The sequence below is a fragment of the Solea senegalensis genome, unplaced genomic scaffold (assembly GCF_019176455.1).
Source record: "Solea senegalensis isolate Sse05_10M unplaced genomic scaffold, IFAPA_SoseM_1 scf7180000014836, whole genome shotgun sequence".
Classification (NCBI taxonomy): domain Eukaryota; kingdom Metazoa; phylum Chordata; class Actinopteri; order Pleuronectiformes; family Soleidae; genus Solea; species Solea senegalensis.
The window spans coordinates 37,868-56,548 of record NW_025321143.1 but is presented as its reverse complement, the minus strand read 5'-3'; the positions used below and the strand labels follow the sequence as shown (position 1 = coordinate 56,548).

At 40.1% G+C, this 18,681-nt stretch overlaps 1 protein-coding gene across 4 annotated transcripts; it reads right to left on the bottom strand.

The window, feature by feature from the left end:
* Window positions 1–6,481: 6,481 nt before the first annotated feature.
* LOC122761590 (tropomyosin alpha-1 chain-like) lies at window positions 6,482–18,681 on the bottom strand. 4 transcript variants are annotated; one of them, XM_044016806.1, is made up of 9 exons: window positions 18,377–18,677; window positions 15,269–15,394; window positions 10,905–11,038; window positions 9,702–9,819; window positions 9,541–9,611; window positions 9,387–9,462; window positions 7,558–7,620; window positions 7,415–7,484; window positions 6,482–6,799 (listed from the first exon to the last, which is right to left on the bottom strand). In XM_044016806.1, exons 1-9 carry the CDS (start codon window positions 18,488–18,490, stop codon window positions 6,717–6,719), a joined length of 855 nt encoding a protein of 284 aa, XP_043872741.1. In that variant the 5' UTR covers window positions 18,491–18,677; the 3' UTR covers window positions 6,482–6,716. The 4 variants fall into 4 exon arrangements, with proteins under 4 accessions (XP_043872741.1, XP_043872744.1, XP_043872743.1 ...); XM_044016808.1 differs by lacking the exon at window positions 6,482–6,799 and adding an exon at window positions 7,052–7,254 and having other exon boundaries at window positions 18,377–18,681; XM_044016809.1 differs by lacking the exons at window positions 15,269–15,394; window positions 18,377–18,677 and adding an exon at window positions 11,894–12,353.

Here is an 18,681-nt window from a genome sequence, read left to right as displayed (position 1 = left end):
GTTTTTCCTACTAAGTTTTCCAGTGCGTGTGTGTTGACTGACTTGGACTGACGTTTATCTGACCTTTGGACCAAGACTAACACACCAATTGACTTACTGCACCAGAAAGGTGAACAAAATTTACTAGACTACAAGCAAATTCAAATTCTTTCAAAAACAGGTAAATTTTTTACCTTTCAGGTAAGTATTAAAGGCCTTTGCCACATGATCTTTGTGGGTAAATCGTGTCCACTCAATTTGTAAAGTTAATTTGCCTCTAAACATTTACAATGCCTGACACAATGGCATTACAATAATCAAATGTTTTTGTTTTGCGTTACTGAGTGCAAAGGCCTTTATTTACACACTGACGCATGCCAAGACTGCCGTCATGGCATGTGTCACTGTCTCTCTTGCTGGTCTGTCCGTCTCCCTCTCTCTCTCTCCTGTCTCCCTCCCTCTCCCTCCTGTGTGTGTGTCTTTGGTCTCCCTCCCGTGTGTCTGTCTCTCTCTCTCTCCTGTGTGTCTGTGTCTTATCCGCCTGTCCTTTGTCTTTCCGTCTCTCTCTTGCTGTCAGTCTGTCTGGTCTCTATCGGTCTCGTGTCTGGTCTGTGTCTTGTCCGTCTGTCTTGGTGTGTCTCTGTCTTTCTGTCTCTCTCTGTGTCTGTCTGTCCTGTGTGTCGGATTTAGTCACTTTTTTAGTCTCAGCTTAAACGGATCATTTTAAAGTTGATTAGTTTGAGGTGTGTGATTTCTGCAGGAAATTCTGGTACCTTTATTTTGAAATGGCTTTAATTTAAAAATGGAATTTTGGTCTTGAATCTCAGTTATCATAGTTGCAACTTGGACTGTTGTTCTTTCAAAGTGCTGTAAAAATGTAGTAATTGATTATGGTGAGCTCGACCAGGTCTTCCTTTATTCTCAACTGGTAATTGCTTTGATAAGATAACTGGTTGCTGATTTCATTATGAAGCTAAACTTGATTTATATGCAAGTGTAGTCAAATTAGATTGTAGGTGTTATTCAGCCCATGGATAATGTTATGATATACTTTAAATCTGGCATTTGTTGGCACACTTTTGATATCATTTAAGTCTTAAACTTTATGCACTGCCATCAGCCTTTTGTAGTTGCTAACTGAAATCGAATTCAATATTAATGCTGACTTGTCTCACTCTGCCAAGTTTATTTCCCTCTAAAGAAGTTGAACCTTTTTGTGTTCATAGTATTTTTGTGCGTCATGTCGGGAGGCCTCCCAGCAGGGGATTTTTATCTTCCCCTGCAAAACTATGCGTTACTCGCCTTAGGGATGCAGGGCTATCCTGCATAGTTTCTTTCAAAAATTAGATTGTAAGTTTCAGGATTAGAGCGCGTTTCTTTTCTTTAGGAGGACACAAACCTGGCAGAGAGACAACTCGGATTATTTAAGTGAAAATTGCGCCAAATGTTCAAACTTTTTATCTTTCGATACGATGACTTTTATTCTGTGGGCTAAATTCAGACAGAAATCAGACAGAATTTGGCTTCATGTTAAAGACTGTTGTGCAAGTAAGTACCCTCTTGTAGCAGGAGTGAGCAGCTGCAGCTTTTTAATTGGTTATTTGATTTGTTTCTTGGATTGACTTGGTGTCTGGAGCTTTGTGGTTAACAGAGATCATGTAAACGTGTAAACACAAGTGGTCTTTTGCCTCTTATTTGTGAAGCTGGCAGCTGGTTGAAATGATAGGACTTAATGGCTTGCCCAAAGTGGGATTTTTGTCGAGTATAGGTTTAACACCTCACCATACACTAGCTATTTCGGCGAAGTGTCTGTAGTCCATTATTACCCATGACTTTCTTTCAAATTTCACAATTTAGGCAGCTTGTAGAGTCTTTAGGAAGATGCTTAATCCCAATGTCTTGGTTGGTTGCATGAGAAACTTCTATCTCTTAGATGTGTTGGCGAAGTTCCTCCTCTGATTTTAGTAGACTTGCCCTAAAGTTTCTCTCCGCTTTAACTCTTGTTGAGCTTTGCATGAAATGATTCCTCCAACTTGTCTCCATATCAATGTTTTTCTCCCTGCAGACTTCCACCACCCACTGCTGCTGTTGCATCTGCTAAAGGTAGCCGTATCCTGATTCACTGCGTCTTCATGTGTTGGGTAAGAAGTGTCATTAGACTACTAACAATGTAAACACCTTTAAATGCTTGATCTAATTTACCCAAATGATTCATCAGTTTAGGACAGACAATCATTGAATTTGACTTTGTTGGGGTCAGTAATCTGACCTCTAAATGTTTGGGAAACCATGCAAAAGATCGCAAGCTCTCTGCATGACCCAACAGCATCGATGTTTGAGTTATTTAATTGCTCAATTTTTAAATCAGTCAAGATTTTATGAGCTGGGTCTTCTTCACACAACAGAGAACAAGGTAAATTGAGTCGACTCGTAACATGGTAAGGCATTTCGTCTTTCCCCTTCTTCTCTGTGTGTGAGGAAATCTGGCCACGGGTCCTGACTGAGTGGCATACCATGACTGTGCAGTTTCCAAAATCAGACAAGGATCCATCTGATTTTGTGACTCGGCCCGTCATGATATGCATGTATCTTCCTCTGAAACAAAGGATTGGAATGGACAGGTTTGTAGTGTAAATCACATCACATGTAGATGATGAAGCATTTGTTTAAATTGGGGTCAAGCATTTTCAGGTGTCTACTTTGTCAATACTCTGGTGCCACGTCTTGCTAAACACACGAGAAGCTCTGAATTGTGAAACTGCTGCCTCTTGCAGATGTTACAACAGCAATGGTTGTTGAAAGGATGCAGAGAGAGAAACTGAGATCTGAGGACAGGAAAGTGGAATTGATTTCATGCTTAGCAAAATGAGGGTTTCAGCAGAGGACCTTTTTGTGACGAGACTACAGAATCAGAAGGAACGTTTGTCTGGGCAACTGTGAGATTTACAGTTTTTCATGCAGCCAACCAAGACATTGGGGTTAACATCATCCCAAATGACTGGTGAAGATTGCTTCTAACTGTCAGTGTAGGACAGGAAAGGCAGGTAAACGTTAGGGAGGGCATCCATCAGTGAGCTCTGACTGGACGTGAGGACCTGTCACACTTGACCAGGTGAGCTACCTGAAGATTTGTCATTTGTTTACTCCTTTTTTTTTTTTTTCTTGTGACTTATCAAATTCTTCCTTGTTTTGAAGACATGAAGGCTGCAGCACATTCCTGGATCAGAGGACTCCATGTTGGAGACCATGACCCTGGAGAAGTCCCGTCCTGGATGGCTGCGGTGATGACCTAGCCCGAGATGAACCGACCCTTCTACGACGAGGACTTCGCCCGAGATGAACCGAACCTTCTTCGACGAGGACTTCGCCCAAGATGAACCACCTCTTTTCCACGGGATGTCTTCAGGTACGTTCTTTCAGATGGTACTCAATGTTTAATCCATATTTACTTAATACTAAAGTGTACTGACTCTTATTTTCTTTTATTTTTTGTTAGATGGTGGACCTTGCCAAACTGTGCACATGCCTCAATGGCTGCTACGTCACTCTGCCCAACAGGACATGGTCACTGAGATTGTTTTTTATTTTTTAAATGGACGTTTAACCCCACCCTGTCCCCACTGACCCACAACCACACATGACAAAACACTGCACATGTGATGCATCACCACACTAAAATATGCATGACCCAACAGCATTGAGTTATTTAATTGCTCAATTTTTAAATCAGTCAAGATTTGTTGAGCTGGGTCTTCTTCACACAACAGAGAACAAGGTAAATTTAGTCGACTCGTAACATGGTAAGGCATTTCGTCCTTCCCCTTCTTCTCTGTGTGTGTGAGGAAATCTGGCCACGGGTCCTGACTGAGTGGCATACCATGACTGTGCAGTTTCCAAAATCAGACAAGGATCCATCTGATTTTGTGACTCGGCCTGTCATGATATGCATGTATCTTCCTCTGAAACAAAGGATTGGAATGGACAGGTTTGTAGTGTAAATCACATCACATGTAGATGGTGATGGTGTACAGACACTGCTATTTTCAGCCTGTAATGTTAGACATTGAAAACTTGTATTTATTGCCTTCTTTATATCAAGTAAAACTTTTGTTCTTAACTTTATGGTTGACTTGTATTTTTTCTGTGATGAGTGTTATTTTGACAAATTAGTGCTTTGAACTTAAAGATGTGGAATTCTTTTAAAAAGAATTGCACTGATCTGTTACTGTAGACTTGGCACCTTTTGACACTGCTCCAAGTGTTTGGTTGATCTTAACCAGAAAACTCAAACCCTATATGGATTTGTACAAGGTTTTAAAGGGAATATAATAAACTGGACTCTAAAGCAGGGAATGCTACAGTGGATGGTGATGCTGCTACTTGCCCCATCTCACAACTTCCTTACTGCTAGCTACTAACACTAAACATGGCTAATGCATAAAAATATGCCTCTGAACATTAGACTACTTTGCTTTAAAATGCCTTCTTTTAACTACAGATGTATTTTTACTATTTTATTTCATCTGGCTTTTCATGTTATCTTTTAATTCGGTCTTTACCATTTTACGCTTAAAGGTTTTATTTTTCTACTATAGAAAGCACTTTATAGAGTTGTTTTGAAAAGTGCTATTCAAATAGTTATTTGAACAGTGTTGCAGTACCATTAACACCAGCAGCACTATGAGCAGCCACACATGCAATGCTAATATTTCTGACAGTCTCAGCCTCAGGTAGGTGATGTGAGGAATCACAGCCAGATAACACTCCACACATTAGTGCAGGAAAATATTCAGTAGTTAAATAAAACACCAAAGTGTGAGGCACAGATGTACAAGATGTTTCCCAAAGTAATGATCAGACTTGGGACAACAGCGCGGTGGACAAAGAAGTCAGTGGCTTGTTGCAAGCTGCAAACACTCGTGACCCAAGATGGAGAGAAGTTTCAGCATCCAGCGCATCATGAATTTGACAGGAAAAAGAGATGATTGACATTTTGGTTGTGTGGGGGCTGATTTTTTTTATTTCTTTTTTTGATTCCTTCATACAGGCAGCTTCAGGGCCAGACTATCATCAATCCTAGCAAGTTTGGTTCAGATTGGACCAGGATTTGCAAAGTTGTAACAGTTTTTTTTTTGTATTTTCTGCTTCCACCAGGAGGCGCTGTTTTCAAAATGTACTGTTTTCAGCAACATAGTCGTCTTCAGCAACTCCTCAACGTGTCCACAGTGACTGCACCAAGTTTGAAGGTGATCACACAAAAGCTCTAGGACAAGTTCGTTCAAATACCATTGGTGCGAAATGGCCAAAATGCAACCCAAGATGGCGGCCTTCCTGTAGAAGCTACGTCGTCGACCTTTATGACCGTCCTGACATGATTAACATGTGTATCAACTTCCGTTCATTTACGTGAAACACGAGAGAAAGTCACCTAATGAAAGCTGATTTTCATTTTTGTAAGCCCCGCCCACTTCCATTTTTTTTAAGCACATTCCACAAACCACTGTCGGACGTAAATTTACACCAGGTCTGATGCGGTCGCAGAAATCCATGAGTTTGGGGGAATAGGAAAGGCCTCAAAAACTTCGAGGAATAATAATAACAAGAATTCCTTCAGTTTAAAGATAACATGTTATTTTTGTAAGTACATGATTTTATTGCAGGCTTTTCTTAATCGTCTCTATTACTTCACTGTTTTTATATTATTTATATATTATTTGTATTTAAATGCCCAATTCTATGGTTACAATCTTGTTAAAAATGCTACAAAAATAAAGGCTATGATTAGCAGTGCGACTCATAATGAACCTGGTACATTAAATGCAGTGTGTTATCCAGAATTAAAACTCGAACAAATAAAATCAAGAAAAGGTTTTTTCATGATCAAAGTCTTTCGAAGTGACCTTGAAAGACACGACAGACTCAGACACGTCATTTTAGGATCTCGGGGCTACTGTACATTCTGTGCATTATTCTTTCCGAAGTAAAGTGAACTTTTTGTGTTGTGATGTTTTTTAAAATGAATACCATGATCTGTGGTGTGTATTTATTGATCCACTAACTTCCAACACATGAGTGGAGTAAACAAAGGTGTTGTTTTCCGTTATGGACAAATAATGTTCAACTTGCAAAGCTTTAACACACTTTGTATAATGAGTTTGTTTAGTTACTTGTTTATCTGTGGAGAAGAAAGTACCTTGGATAACATACAGTCATGCCTCAGCCCTGTGCTCAGTTATGACTCTTTACCATTATACTGTGTTCTGTATGTAACTCATAAATAATTACACAATACTGTTGTGTTTAACACCATTTCCATTTTTTGTGCCTGGGGAACTCAAGTGTCAGCCCAGCGCGTGTTAGCACAAGTAAATAGCTACACTTTATGGCTGTGTGTTGAAACTGCCTTCAGGATACGCAGAAACAAACATGCAGAAGTGGGCACGACCACAGAGAAGACAATGAGTCAACAACACACAGTAAACACACATCATTGACACCGGTGTCGCCGTCATCATCAGTTTTTATTTGTGCTCAGAGTTTGGGTTAAAGGAAATCCAGCAAACTACAACGTCTGGACCGCAAAACATTTGTTTGTTTGTTTTAAACAAAAAAGACAAAGGAAACATAAATATATATAAAAATGGGGGTACACGTGTTTGAACAATTGGGAATAAGAGTGGAATTATAGAGACCCATGTAGAAAATATCTTTGATTGCTTGATGTCCCTCTTGGCATTTTACAAGTTGTTAAGATCCTGCAGTGTTTGTTCCAGGACTTGGTGCATTTCTGTGTTTTCATCTTTTGCATGTGTTAGGTTCTCTGCAATTAAAAAAGAAGAAGAGCAGCAGCAGACATAAAGTACAGAGGCTGAGTTAGTGGACAGATCAGCTGATAACACAAGTACAACAATGTCAAAACCTAAAAATATACGCTGCCTCTTGTAGCTCATAATTATTGAAACTCTGTGAGAAAAACTGTACAAACTGAGTGTATATAACAAAGGCATAAGGTGCGACAGAGCTCTAGTGCGGCTGCAGAGCGAGCTTAACAGAACAGACAGAAGACGGAAGGTAAAATAGAAACATCTTTATTGAGCTTTACTAAAATAGAAAAGCAGCAGAGAGATGAGGTGTTTCCAATAAGGCAAAGCGATAAAAAGGGAAAGGAAAGTGCGATGCAAGTGCAAGTTTTTTATAAGGTGTTCATATCATTGAGGGCATTGTCCAGCTCCTCACTGGTCGCCTTGTATTTCAGCTTCTGAGTGTACAGTTCATCTGCAGGTCCAAGCGCAGAGAGGAAGCAAGTGTCGCAGGTTCAGAGGGAAATTAGGAAATAAGAGGGAAAAAAGAAGAAATCAAGGAGGTAAATTAAGATCTTTAAAGAGTGAGAGAAGGAAACAGTGCAGTTCACAGCCGAGTTGAAAAGAAAGCATACCTTCTAAGTCATCTATGGTCTTTTCCAGCTTGGTCACTGTTCGTTCAGCAAACTCTGCACGGGTTTCCGCCTTTAAAACAAACAAACAATAAATAATCCATATACTGTGTGTTGTGCAGAGTTTTGAGCAGATATGAACTTACATCTTTGAGCTTTTCACTCAGAACTTTGATCTCCTCCTCGTATTTGTCTTCTTTCTCAGAATACTGCGGAGAGATCAAATAAATAGATTACGGTCATTGTTGTTGTTTTTGGTTTATTGGTTTACCTGATGATAACATGGCGTAATAAAAACAGAGGAAACACAGAACATAGTCCAAGGCCTCTATCATGAGGATAGATCCAGCCATGTTTTATAGATGGTCCATTTACTCCATCTGTCCTCACTCGTTTTATAATATATTTAAGTCCATATTGTGAATCTCTTCAATGATGTCACTTCCAACACATTTGTGCTCATGCATTTCAAAGACACACATACATATACAGGCCGTAGCATGACTCAGCAAAAATGCTGTTGCTGATTCTTCAGTTTGTGAATAGTGAAGCGTGGGATTTTTGCATTGTATCCACATGTTTCTTTGATTTTGATCAATATCAGACCGATATTGTGTATCATATCAGCTCATCTCCACACAGTATGTGGACAATTTTACCATGAGTATGACCCACATGGTGTTCTCCAAACTTTGGAAGTTCGGGAGTGATAAAAAAATCTGACAGTGGCTACGTTCAGGAGCTGCTCGTCATTTGCAGTGTTTTATATTTTTATGGGCATTATGTATCCTTCACATCAAAACATACACTTTTATTTTGGAATTCTGTGAAATACTGTCACAAATATTGTTATTGCACTCATTCATGATTGACTAATGCGATATTATTTTAATCTCATGTCATTTAATCTCTGCACAATAGCAGTTTTTCCCCACACAGTTGATTGATGTCAAATTCAAGGACTTTTGGTCCTGGAAAGTCATTAGACTTCCTTCAAATTCAAGAACTGAATGTGCTGACACAGCTTCAGATGGGAGGGCAACTTGTAAGAGCTGCTTCGCCCACAGTGTCCACTTTTATTGATCTGCAGGACAAGTGGTTGTCCTTGGGATCTTGGTCAAAGTCAGTCTTTGTCATTTTCTTCGTTGAGACAGGGATCTCTGGCATCATGTAATTTTCTCTCCCTTGCTTAACGTTGCTCGCTCATTGTTCTGCACGGAATCTCACGTCAGCGGCAGAGAGAGCGACCGTGGACAGTGTCCACAACACAGCTAGTAATTATGACTCAACGTTTGCTGCGCACAGGCCTCGTCTATGTACACCAAGCAACGAAACAGCAACAAGTGGCGTCGTAACAAACAGGGGAGACATTTACCTAAATATCAACTTCATTTCTTTCCTGCACAAAATTCAAGCACTTTTAATGATCCTTGTCTATTTAGGGTGGTTTTCAAAAACTTATAAGAGCATAAGAGACATTTTTTTGTCCAGATTCTCAGACTTTCACAGATTTCAAGGACCCGTGGGAACCCTGTTTTCTTCACTTCACTTCTGGTTGAGCAAACTTGAAGTTCAGTGGCCCCGAGATCATACGTCGTATTTTTGTTGGTCACAAGATCTTAATTATTACTTAATTACTTATGACCTTAAATGCATTGTATAATGTTGCAATGACTTTTTCCATTAATTTTGGAGGACTGGTTTTATCTTATTTTTTCTATACTGTCATTATTTGACAAAATATACATAATATTTGATGTATTCAATAATTGTTTTGTGTTGCTATGCTCCACATATAGGCTGTAAATGACTTTACTTTGGATGCTAAATGATATTTGTGTCTTCAGGTAAGAAAGGTGCAGTAATTATTTTGGGCTTTTATGTTGAAGCACAGCTGTTAGGTGCTAATGTGAGAAGTTGCTCGAGGGTTGAGCAGCAAACACCACACACACCTCACAGCGTTAACAACACTTACCTTATCAGACTGAGCCTCCAGTGACTTCAGGTTGTTGGTGACATTCTTGAGCTCTTCTTCCAGGTCGTTACATTTGCTGCACGAAGCAGAAACATTGTTGTCAGTGTCTGTGAAGCTGAGGTGTGATGAGTGATTGATGTATCACTGTGCTTACAGTTCTGAGATTTCTGCCCTCTCTTCTGCTTTCTCCAGCTCGCCCTCCAGGACCACCAGTTTACGGGCAACCTAAGATTCAAAGGACATGAAGTTACACTTGGATTTAATCGCTCCAGTACAATGTGAACGTCTGCTAAGGTGCGACGGCTGAGCCCGAACCTCCTCGAATTTGCGGTCGGCTTCCTCAGCAATGTTTTTGGCTTCTTTGAGTTGCAGCTCCTGAATCTCCATCCTCTCCTCGTCTTTCATGGCTCTGTTTTCGATCACCTTCATGCCTCTAAACACGAGGGAGACACACAGGAACACAACATTGTATAACTGGATCAATACGGCACCTCAGACACTTGTGATACTAATCCACGACAGTATTTAAAAACAAACACGTTCTGTGGTAAATCATCTTGTTTCAGTCCTAAAGAAACAGCTTCTGTACACCGAGAGGTGCAACGCTGCCCTCCACAGTCAAATAAACAGCATGTGTTTAATTGCTTTGTGAAGGTTTGCGTTGTCTTGGGTTGCTTTTTGACATAAGCTATACATTTCAAATGTTCGTAACCACTATGTGTATTTTATACGCCTGATTAGTTCATCAACAGGCTACGGTGAGAAAAAACAAAATCACACAATCACCCTTAGGTCTAGATGTTGATGACAACACGTATCTGACTGTAGCACCCAATGACTTCCCATGTTGAAATTACACTACGATGAATCATTTATGTCAAAATGTGTTGACTTTAGTCTCCGTGCCGTGGAGACAGTTCCTGCTGCTGAGGGTTTCATAGCGGATCCTGATCAAAATGATTAAGATTAATATGATTAATACATGATAATTATGATATTCTTATTTCCATAGAATCGATAGTACTCCCACAGTCCGTTATATCTACATGACCTTCTGTCTACAGCTTGAATCTATTTAATTGGGTAAAGACGTAAAAAAATTGAAAGTAAAAAAAACAGTAATGATGATTTTCAATGTGATGGAAAAGAGAGAGAAAACAACACATTGTTTAAAGTGTTGTTTTCCATCTCTCAAACTTGTTTTATTTACTTTTACAAGCACCTTTAGGGTTCTTTTTATATGCATTTCCGGCACCTTGCAGCTGTGGTAGATGAATATGAACATATATACATGTGTGTGTATATATATATATAGATATATATATATACACATATACATATATATGTATAAACACACTCAATGAGATTATTCCACTGTTTTTATCACATTGAAACAGATGGAATTTTGGTATAATAGTCACAGGCCAACTGTTATTAAAATAGTTTTCAAAAGTGGTCAAAGCGTTGAACTTGATGTCCTGCTGAAGACATAATGACTGATCCTGTGTGGACTGTCACCTTTCGCTCTCATCAGCAGACTTCTCGGCCTCCTCCAGTTTCTGCAGGGCCGTGGCCAGTCTCTCCTGGGCGCGGTCCAGCTCCTCCTCCACCAGCTGGATCCTGCGGTTCAAAGCTGCCACCTCGCCCTCAGCCTGCAGCAACACACCATAGGATGGGAGAAGAGGGGGAGACACAGAGAGAGAGGGACAGGTCACAGGTCAAAGGTTAGCTAAGAGCCATGCATACACCAGGGGAGGTTATCAGAGGAGAGGGAGCTGCACACGAAATGTAAAATCATTCATTTCGGTCGGTTTTCAGTGCAACCTGCTAATGTAGGTCACTGACATATTTTCATAATGAAAAGTTAGCCATGAATGTGCCCAAAAAAGTTTAAAATCAGTCCGTGTCAATAGGATTTCCTATGATAGAAAACAACAAATATTTCACAAATGTGTGGCAAAACTTATACTAGCACTTACATGGTATATATCAAAGTGACTTTGCATACTTAACCTTTGTATTGCATAGATAGATAAATAGATAGATAAGTGTATATTGCAAAAGACTATAGTGCAAAACCCATTTCCTGTGTCTGCTAAGAAGACTGGGACAAATCCACAACCATGCCAACACAGATAATGAGCGCGCTCGCAGCTTGTTCTTCTTTTTTTCCAGGTGCTGTAGTCGATGTAGGGCGTGTTGAAGTGAAATAACACAGCCGAACAATAACCTGAGAAGGAAGTGTCCTCACTATGTTGCCACAACTGTACACGCGCCTTTAAAACCACACAAACGACACAATATCAAATAAAAATGACCCGTATTCCATTTAGGACACGCGGAGGAATGTGGAACGTTTCAATTGGTTCCGTTGATGAGGTTGTGCGAGGGTTTCTCTCGCGTACATACCTGCCGTGAAACAGTGACTGAGTCAATATTACTTTACTGTCACAAAGCAACAAGGCAAACAAGCAGCTCGGGCTGAATAAATAAATGAGTAATCTCACGTTTTCGCGCTGCTGTCGTTCAACATCCAGCTCATTTTGTAAAGTCGCCGCGCGCTCCTCCGCCTTGTCAACTTGGTCGTGGAGCGCTTGTATTTTCTTCCTCACTCCATCCATGATCTCGGTTACTTCTGTTGTTTCCCCTCTGGAGCAAAAGCAAGGAGGCCAAAGAAGGGGACGCAGCCCGCGCCGGTATGCTGTTATCCTTTAAAAAGACTGTTTGGCGTCAAAGTTGCAAAGTTGTGTGAGGAAAAGTGCTTCCTTTTTCCTTCTCTCTCTCTCTCCCCCTCTCTCTCTCTTTCTCTCTCTTTCTCTCGGGCAGGAAATCAGGGACGTGCAGAGCTGGGGAGTGAGTGGGGGATGAAGTTTTCAGGAAATTTATGGTGAGATCCTCCAATCATGTGAAGAAGTCTGTCCCAGATGACATCACACAGGATTTAGGAGGGGAAGGGACTGCTCTGTTCCTCCACAATAGATGCGCGCGCGCGTGCGTGCGTGCGTGTGTGTGTGCGTGTGTGTGTGTGTATTCGTTTTTATTACCTCCTCAGGACTTTTTTCTGGCGTAAACAATGTGGCTTGTCAAACCAGTAATCGTCATGGATAACAAAACCTGGTCCTAATGAGGCAGAACCTCAAAGTCAAGATTAAGATGTATGTTGTGATGGAGGCACTAACTAGTTGTGGTTATGGATAATCTTGTGTTTAGGCTGCCAAAATGAATCAAAAGTCAGTGCAATGTCCTAAGAAGAATACCTGTGCAAACGTGTGTGTGTGTGTGTTCGTACTGTGTACATTTGTGTGGACCACAAATATATTTTAACACAGGAAGTGAGGACATTTTGGGAAAGTGAGGACATTTTGGTTGGTCGGTTAATACCTGGTTTTAGGGTTAGTGTTGGAATGATGTATTAAGGGGAAGGTGTTTAAAGATTATATGAGTGTCCTCACTAAGTTAGCTGTAAAATATGCTATCCAAAATAAGACCTGGTTTTAGGGTTAAGGTTAGAATCAGGGTAAGGGTTTGAATGTATAATGTGATGAGTCTCCTTGCAATGAATGAAGTGCAAGTGTGTGTTCCAGGTATTACTCATGTTGTGGGGACCTAAACCTCACATTATGGGGTGGTGTCTTCCTTATGGGGGCAGAAAGCAAGTCCCCATAATGGAAATAATTCCATTTTAAGGTCAAGACATGTTTGATGGTCAGGTTAAGGTTCGGGTTAGGCCAATCGTAGTTATGGGTAAGATTAGAGTCTCATATTCGTTACCTCTTTAAGGCCTCCCCAGTAGTCCTGACAATTGTAGTCAGGTAAAGGTTATTTTTAAGTTAAGTGATAACATACCCAAGTAAATGGGAGTCCATTGTGAGTGCAGTGTCTTAAAAAATCATTTCTGTACAGACCTGTGTTTGTGTGTTTAGCAGGTTTTGAGAACACATTTAAGCTCCAAGCCCCTCATTGTGAGAACATGCTAGCACTCTGAGGACAACTAAGCAAGTCCTTATATGGCAAATGTAAGGTGTTGCCCACGCAGGCTGCATTTTTGTGCTCTGATTGCAGATGAAGGGAAAAGTGCTGTGCTTGAATCATCTGCCAGGTTCAGATGCCCCTGAATCACGGTTATGAATGTGTGACGTGAACATGAAAAGAGAAGAAAAAGGAAAAGAGTGTGATTGATTGACTGATGGTGAGTGAAAGATTATGAGGTCAGTTATGAAGTAGACGCAGATTACAAAAGGTCCAAGTAGCGGTAAAGGTGGGCACTGTGATAGTCCTTTTCAGCTGGGGTTGTTGATGTGCAGTTGCTTGGGGATGTAAGTTGACTTGTTTTGCTGAAATGGCAGAAATGGCCTGCAGCCTTTGGAGAGCAGTGTCGCTCCCTTAAAGCTCTCCACCTACTCCTTCTCCTCTTCACCTTTAGAGTGAAGCCAAGGTTTCTCTGCATGCCCTTATCTTTCATTTCTATGTATCAGCATCACATAGACACGTTACATTGTATAATTTTGTTTACCTGGCCTTTAATCACCTCGTTGTAGACTTTCACTGTGTGGATGCACTTATTTATTGTGATTTTAGATATTTAACTAAAACATGAGCGCTATGAGTTCATGAACTTATTCAAAAATGCTAAAAGAAATATGATCGTGACGTCATCTTTTTAATTATTGTTCAAAGCAAAATGCCAAATATGTACTGGTTCCATTCCTTTAGCTTTCTCTGTCCTGTGCTAGAAAAGTGAATATCTGAAGATGTGGGAGCAGGTCTGTAAGTGTAATCGTTTGTCACCATTCCCAACATGAATAGACAAAACAATAAATCATCATGCTCAAACATGGGTTTGTTAGCCTAATGCATCTTCCTTAAAATTACACAAAACATAAAAAAGAACTGAAAGGGCAACCACAGCTGGAAAAACTGTTTTAAGATTTAAAAGATTTCTACTGTCATAACATTAATATTAGTCATAACTGACGTGAGTGACTTGAGGGTGAAATGACTGCCTGTCTCCTTTCTTTCTCTCTCTCTTTCCCTCTCTCTCTCTCTCCCCTGAACCATTTGTGTTCTGTTGAAGAGAAAAGCGTTTGACAAAAAAAACAATAGATGAATGAGTTCATCTTTAAAGGTGAACGCTTGTAGCCATTGAGTCCAGACAGAGGAGGTTGTAATACATTCCCCCACCTTCAAAAAAAAGTGGGTGGAGGGCAGAGCATTGATTTCATTAGACACTGCAGTATAAGGTTCTCTGTTTGCTTAAGCGGCATTCCTGGCATTCCTGCTCGGCCACAGGCTGGCCAAGTTTTGTCTGTGCTTGAGAAGTAGTTGGGTTGCTGATTTGAGATAGTCACCAATAACTCACATATAGTGAGTCGCAACAGTACCTGGGTTAGGAGATACAAACGAGTTATTTTATGATTGTTTTAAGGTTGGTTTGCTTCCAGCAGGTGATTCTACAGTACACCGTGCCTCAGTGTGAAAGTAGGAAAATGCCTAAAGGCTTTACTGTTTCTGACAAGTACACTCTTTGTAAACGCGATACCATTTATTTCTTTGATTAAAAGAAAAATCTTAAAATGTAAGTCTGAATGTGAGTAGTTTAATCACTTTGCTGCAGTGTGTCATCCCTCTGAGGGCTGCTGAACTATTAAGGTGAGTCCAGACATGCCTTTTCTGCAGGAGCGAGCAGTGAGAACAACACTCTTACTAAGTACTGAATTCACTCATTCTTCAATGTTGATAGGGAAGACCTGAATCCTGTACTCAGTCATGGAACAATATTTACTTCAGTCAAAAAAAAGTGGACATAGATACTTTATGAGAATGTGGTGTTCCACTGTAATGTGCATAATGTATTTCAGATGGCGTCCCCCTGTTAAACTCACATCTCCGGCCTTCTTCTCCGACAGCTCCAGGCTCTCCTGAGCTTCCTTCAGGGCCTCTGAGAACTTGTCCAGCTCATCCTCTGTTCCCTTCAGTTTCTTCTGCAGAGCCACCAGATCATCCTCCAACTGTAACACAGTAACAGAGACTGAACTGATTAATATATTGAATTAATAAGATATATTATCAGGTTTTGGCTCTTATTCTTGATCGTTTCCAGACAGATGCTCATCAGTTTAACATTATTTATAACTGATCTTAATACATTTTGGTAAAAGACATATTGGTGACTGGAAATTATTTCTATTTAAACAGGAGCTAACAGCCATGTTCAAGGATCTTTGACTCAATGTTTACCCACAATGGTGTTTTGAGCTAAATGCTAATATGAACCACTGTCACCACTAAAATGTTCATGGTTAGCAGGTAATTATATATATATTTTTTATTTAATTTATACACACACCATGCAGACAAGGAGCACACCCACCTATTAATGTATTTACATAAAACACAAATGTGGTTGCTTCAAAATCAGACTATGTACAGATATGGAGGAGGGGCAAATGGTGCAAAAAAAGGAAAAGGCATATACAGGAAACAAAAAGCGGATAAAGAAGAAAAATATGTGACTGGGGTATAAAGTGGTACAGACGAGAGCCCGCCAACACCACAGCCTTCCACAGTAGAATTAATAACCCCTATAGTTAATAATATAATATAATATGCATAATCATCTATTTTGGGTATTTATTGGAGCAATTTAGCAATTTAAAAAGTTTGTTTTGATTAATTTTACTTTGACTAATCAATGATGAATCTTTGCGCCAAGGTAAAATGTTTACATTAATCACCATGACCTAATTCTTACCTCACTTATTACTTTATTGGTCAAAATTAAAGAGATTGAACTATTTAAAATATTGATGCAATGAACGTAGAGGACAGATAATGTGTCTCTCTAGTAGGTAAAAGTGGGTCAGTGGCGAGCTTGGCTCAAAGTTGCTCTTATTTTTTGTAATATACTGTTAGAATGAATTTGGGCAATTTGTTAAGCAGAAATTAGATTCAACGTAAGCCATTAATTTTAAAGGCGGGTTTAAGTTCCAGTGTTTATTGGTAGATGTTCTAGTCATAAATTGGAAGGTGTATGAAAAAAACTGTTCTGCAGGAGCACAAGTGGATGTGTGTTTTGCATTTTGAATGGAGAGCACTGTGAAAGAGCGTTTATATTTGGTGTGTGAAGGCCACCGTAGATCCCTGGTGCATTTTGGGAATGGGAGGGGTGAGTGGAGGAGTCCTTCATTTGTTGCACTCTGCTGTGTCACCATTAGATGTCACTAATTCCTACACACTGGACCTTTAAGAGTCAGCAAAAAGCTGTGTGTTGCTGGAAGGACATTTTGTTCAGGTGAAGACTCATTGTCTACCAGGCCATGTGGGAGGGGCATAAGGCGGGGTCCAACGCAGGGCTCCATACTCCATACAGACAGGCCCTCAGTCGAACCAAGATTTGAACCGGTGACCTTCTTGCTATGACACAACAGTGTGCTAGCCACTATTCCGCCATGTGGCCCGATGTTGAGAGTTCACTTTTGTGTATTTTCAGGGCCTTTCATCAGCCTCATCTCGTTGCACCAAGAATAGCAAAGAAAGCGTCTCTCAGCTCTGCTTCTATCTAAACAAAGTGCTCTGCATAATCTTCTTGGATTTCAGGCTGTCCGTCCCTTGACATGGAAGACAAGCCGTGGGCTGATGTGCGGTGTCAGTGACAACTGTCATTCATGTGCTCTCTGCGGAGATGATTATTGCATTACCCAGCCAAGAAAGGAGTCTTTCCACTTCCTTTAATGTAGATCTTGACTGTGTCCAAGCCTCTCCAACTCCCTGCTGTCTAGCATTCCTCTCACACTGCCGTGATGACGACACAATACCATTCACAGTCCAATAATTGCCTCTCTTTTTACCAACCTCAATACCAATAGCCTATTACTTTTCCAGATTTGACTTTGCTTGTAGCAAGTGATACATGTGCACTATCATTAAGTCAGCCCCCAAAAATGAAGTAATTTGAGGCTCCAGCAACGTCGAGCCAAAAGTGGTTCTGCAGATATTGGGAATTTGTGAGTTTTCTTTTAATATTGTGCAGACTTTGATTCAAATAAGCACAGAGCAGCCGCTGTTCTGCATACATTCTGACTCCTGCAGCAGCAAAGTTTGACATAATCTTTGAGTGTCCAGCAGTCGTCACTTTATATTTGTGTTTCTCCTGCAGCTCACTTCAAGACAAGACCCCTGGGTTTAGTCTCAGCTGCTCTCTGTAATTCAGCATCTGATGCCTCAGGAAATGCTTAACATTGTTTTCTGAGCTCCACAGTTCAGTAGAAGTGTTTGTCATTCTGTTTTTCATTTTTATGCCAGCCATTAATCTATTTATATTAGAAAATTACAACCTTTAAACTAATAACCACAAAATATTGAGTCTTTTGGTGTCACACTGAAACCATTGCTGCTGTGTCATGGTACGACACAAAAGGTTAATTTATAGTATATGTGCTTTTATTAAAAGTCAAATAGTAATACCACGTTATTTCAGTAGTAATCAACAAGTAATATTATGGTAGTAACAATGTATGTGAGACACAATGGAGAATGACTTCGGAATCTATTTTGATTCACAAACCTTTTTTTAATAAAAGCCATATATTAATGCCATGGTATTATTGTAAGATTATCTCATTATTACCAAACATTATTATTATTAAAACGGTGGAAAATTACTATAATTACCACAACATTACAAATTGCACCTCTTACAAAAGTATTATCATGCTATAAATGCACAATGCAAGTGTTTCTTGTTATTTATAGTCAAATAAATGATTTTTGATTGATTTTGTGTAGTCATTATAGCAGAGTATGTATATTCAGTATATGCATTTATTTTTATTCTGCCACTGCTTCAGTGTTGCTTTGGTGTTAAATAAGTATGTTATCAATACAATATATTTATGTGTGAAAGTAAATATGCAGTGATATTGGTAGTTTTTTTTGTTTTAAAGCTTTCCGAGAGGACAGTTTTTGCTTTTTCAGTCGTCCACGCATCTCACCTGCTTGCATTTATCCTCCGCTGCCTTTTTGTCAGACTCCGCCTGTTCTGCCCTGTCGATGGCGTTCTCCTTGTCCAACTTCAGCATCTGCATCTTCTTCTTGATGGCCTCCATGGTGACAGTGACGGTTGGGTCTCAGTGCACGCTCTTCAGCGGGAAGCAAAAAGTTTTTTTTTTTAAAAGTTACAGACGGTCTGAGGCAAAGTCCTCACAAGAGACCTCGCAAGGTTGTCAGGGAGAGCAATGGGCAGATGAGGAGAGGAGGAGGGAGACAGAGGGGGAGTTCAGAGGGAGTGAGCACAGGA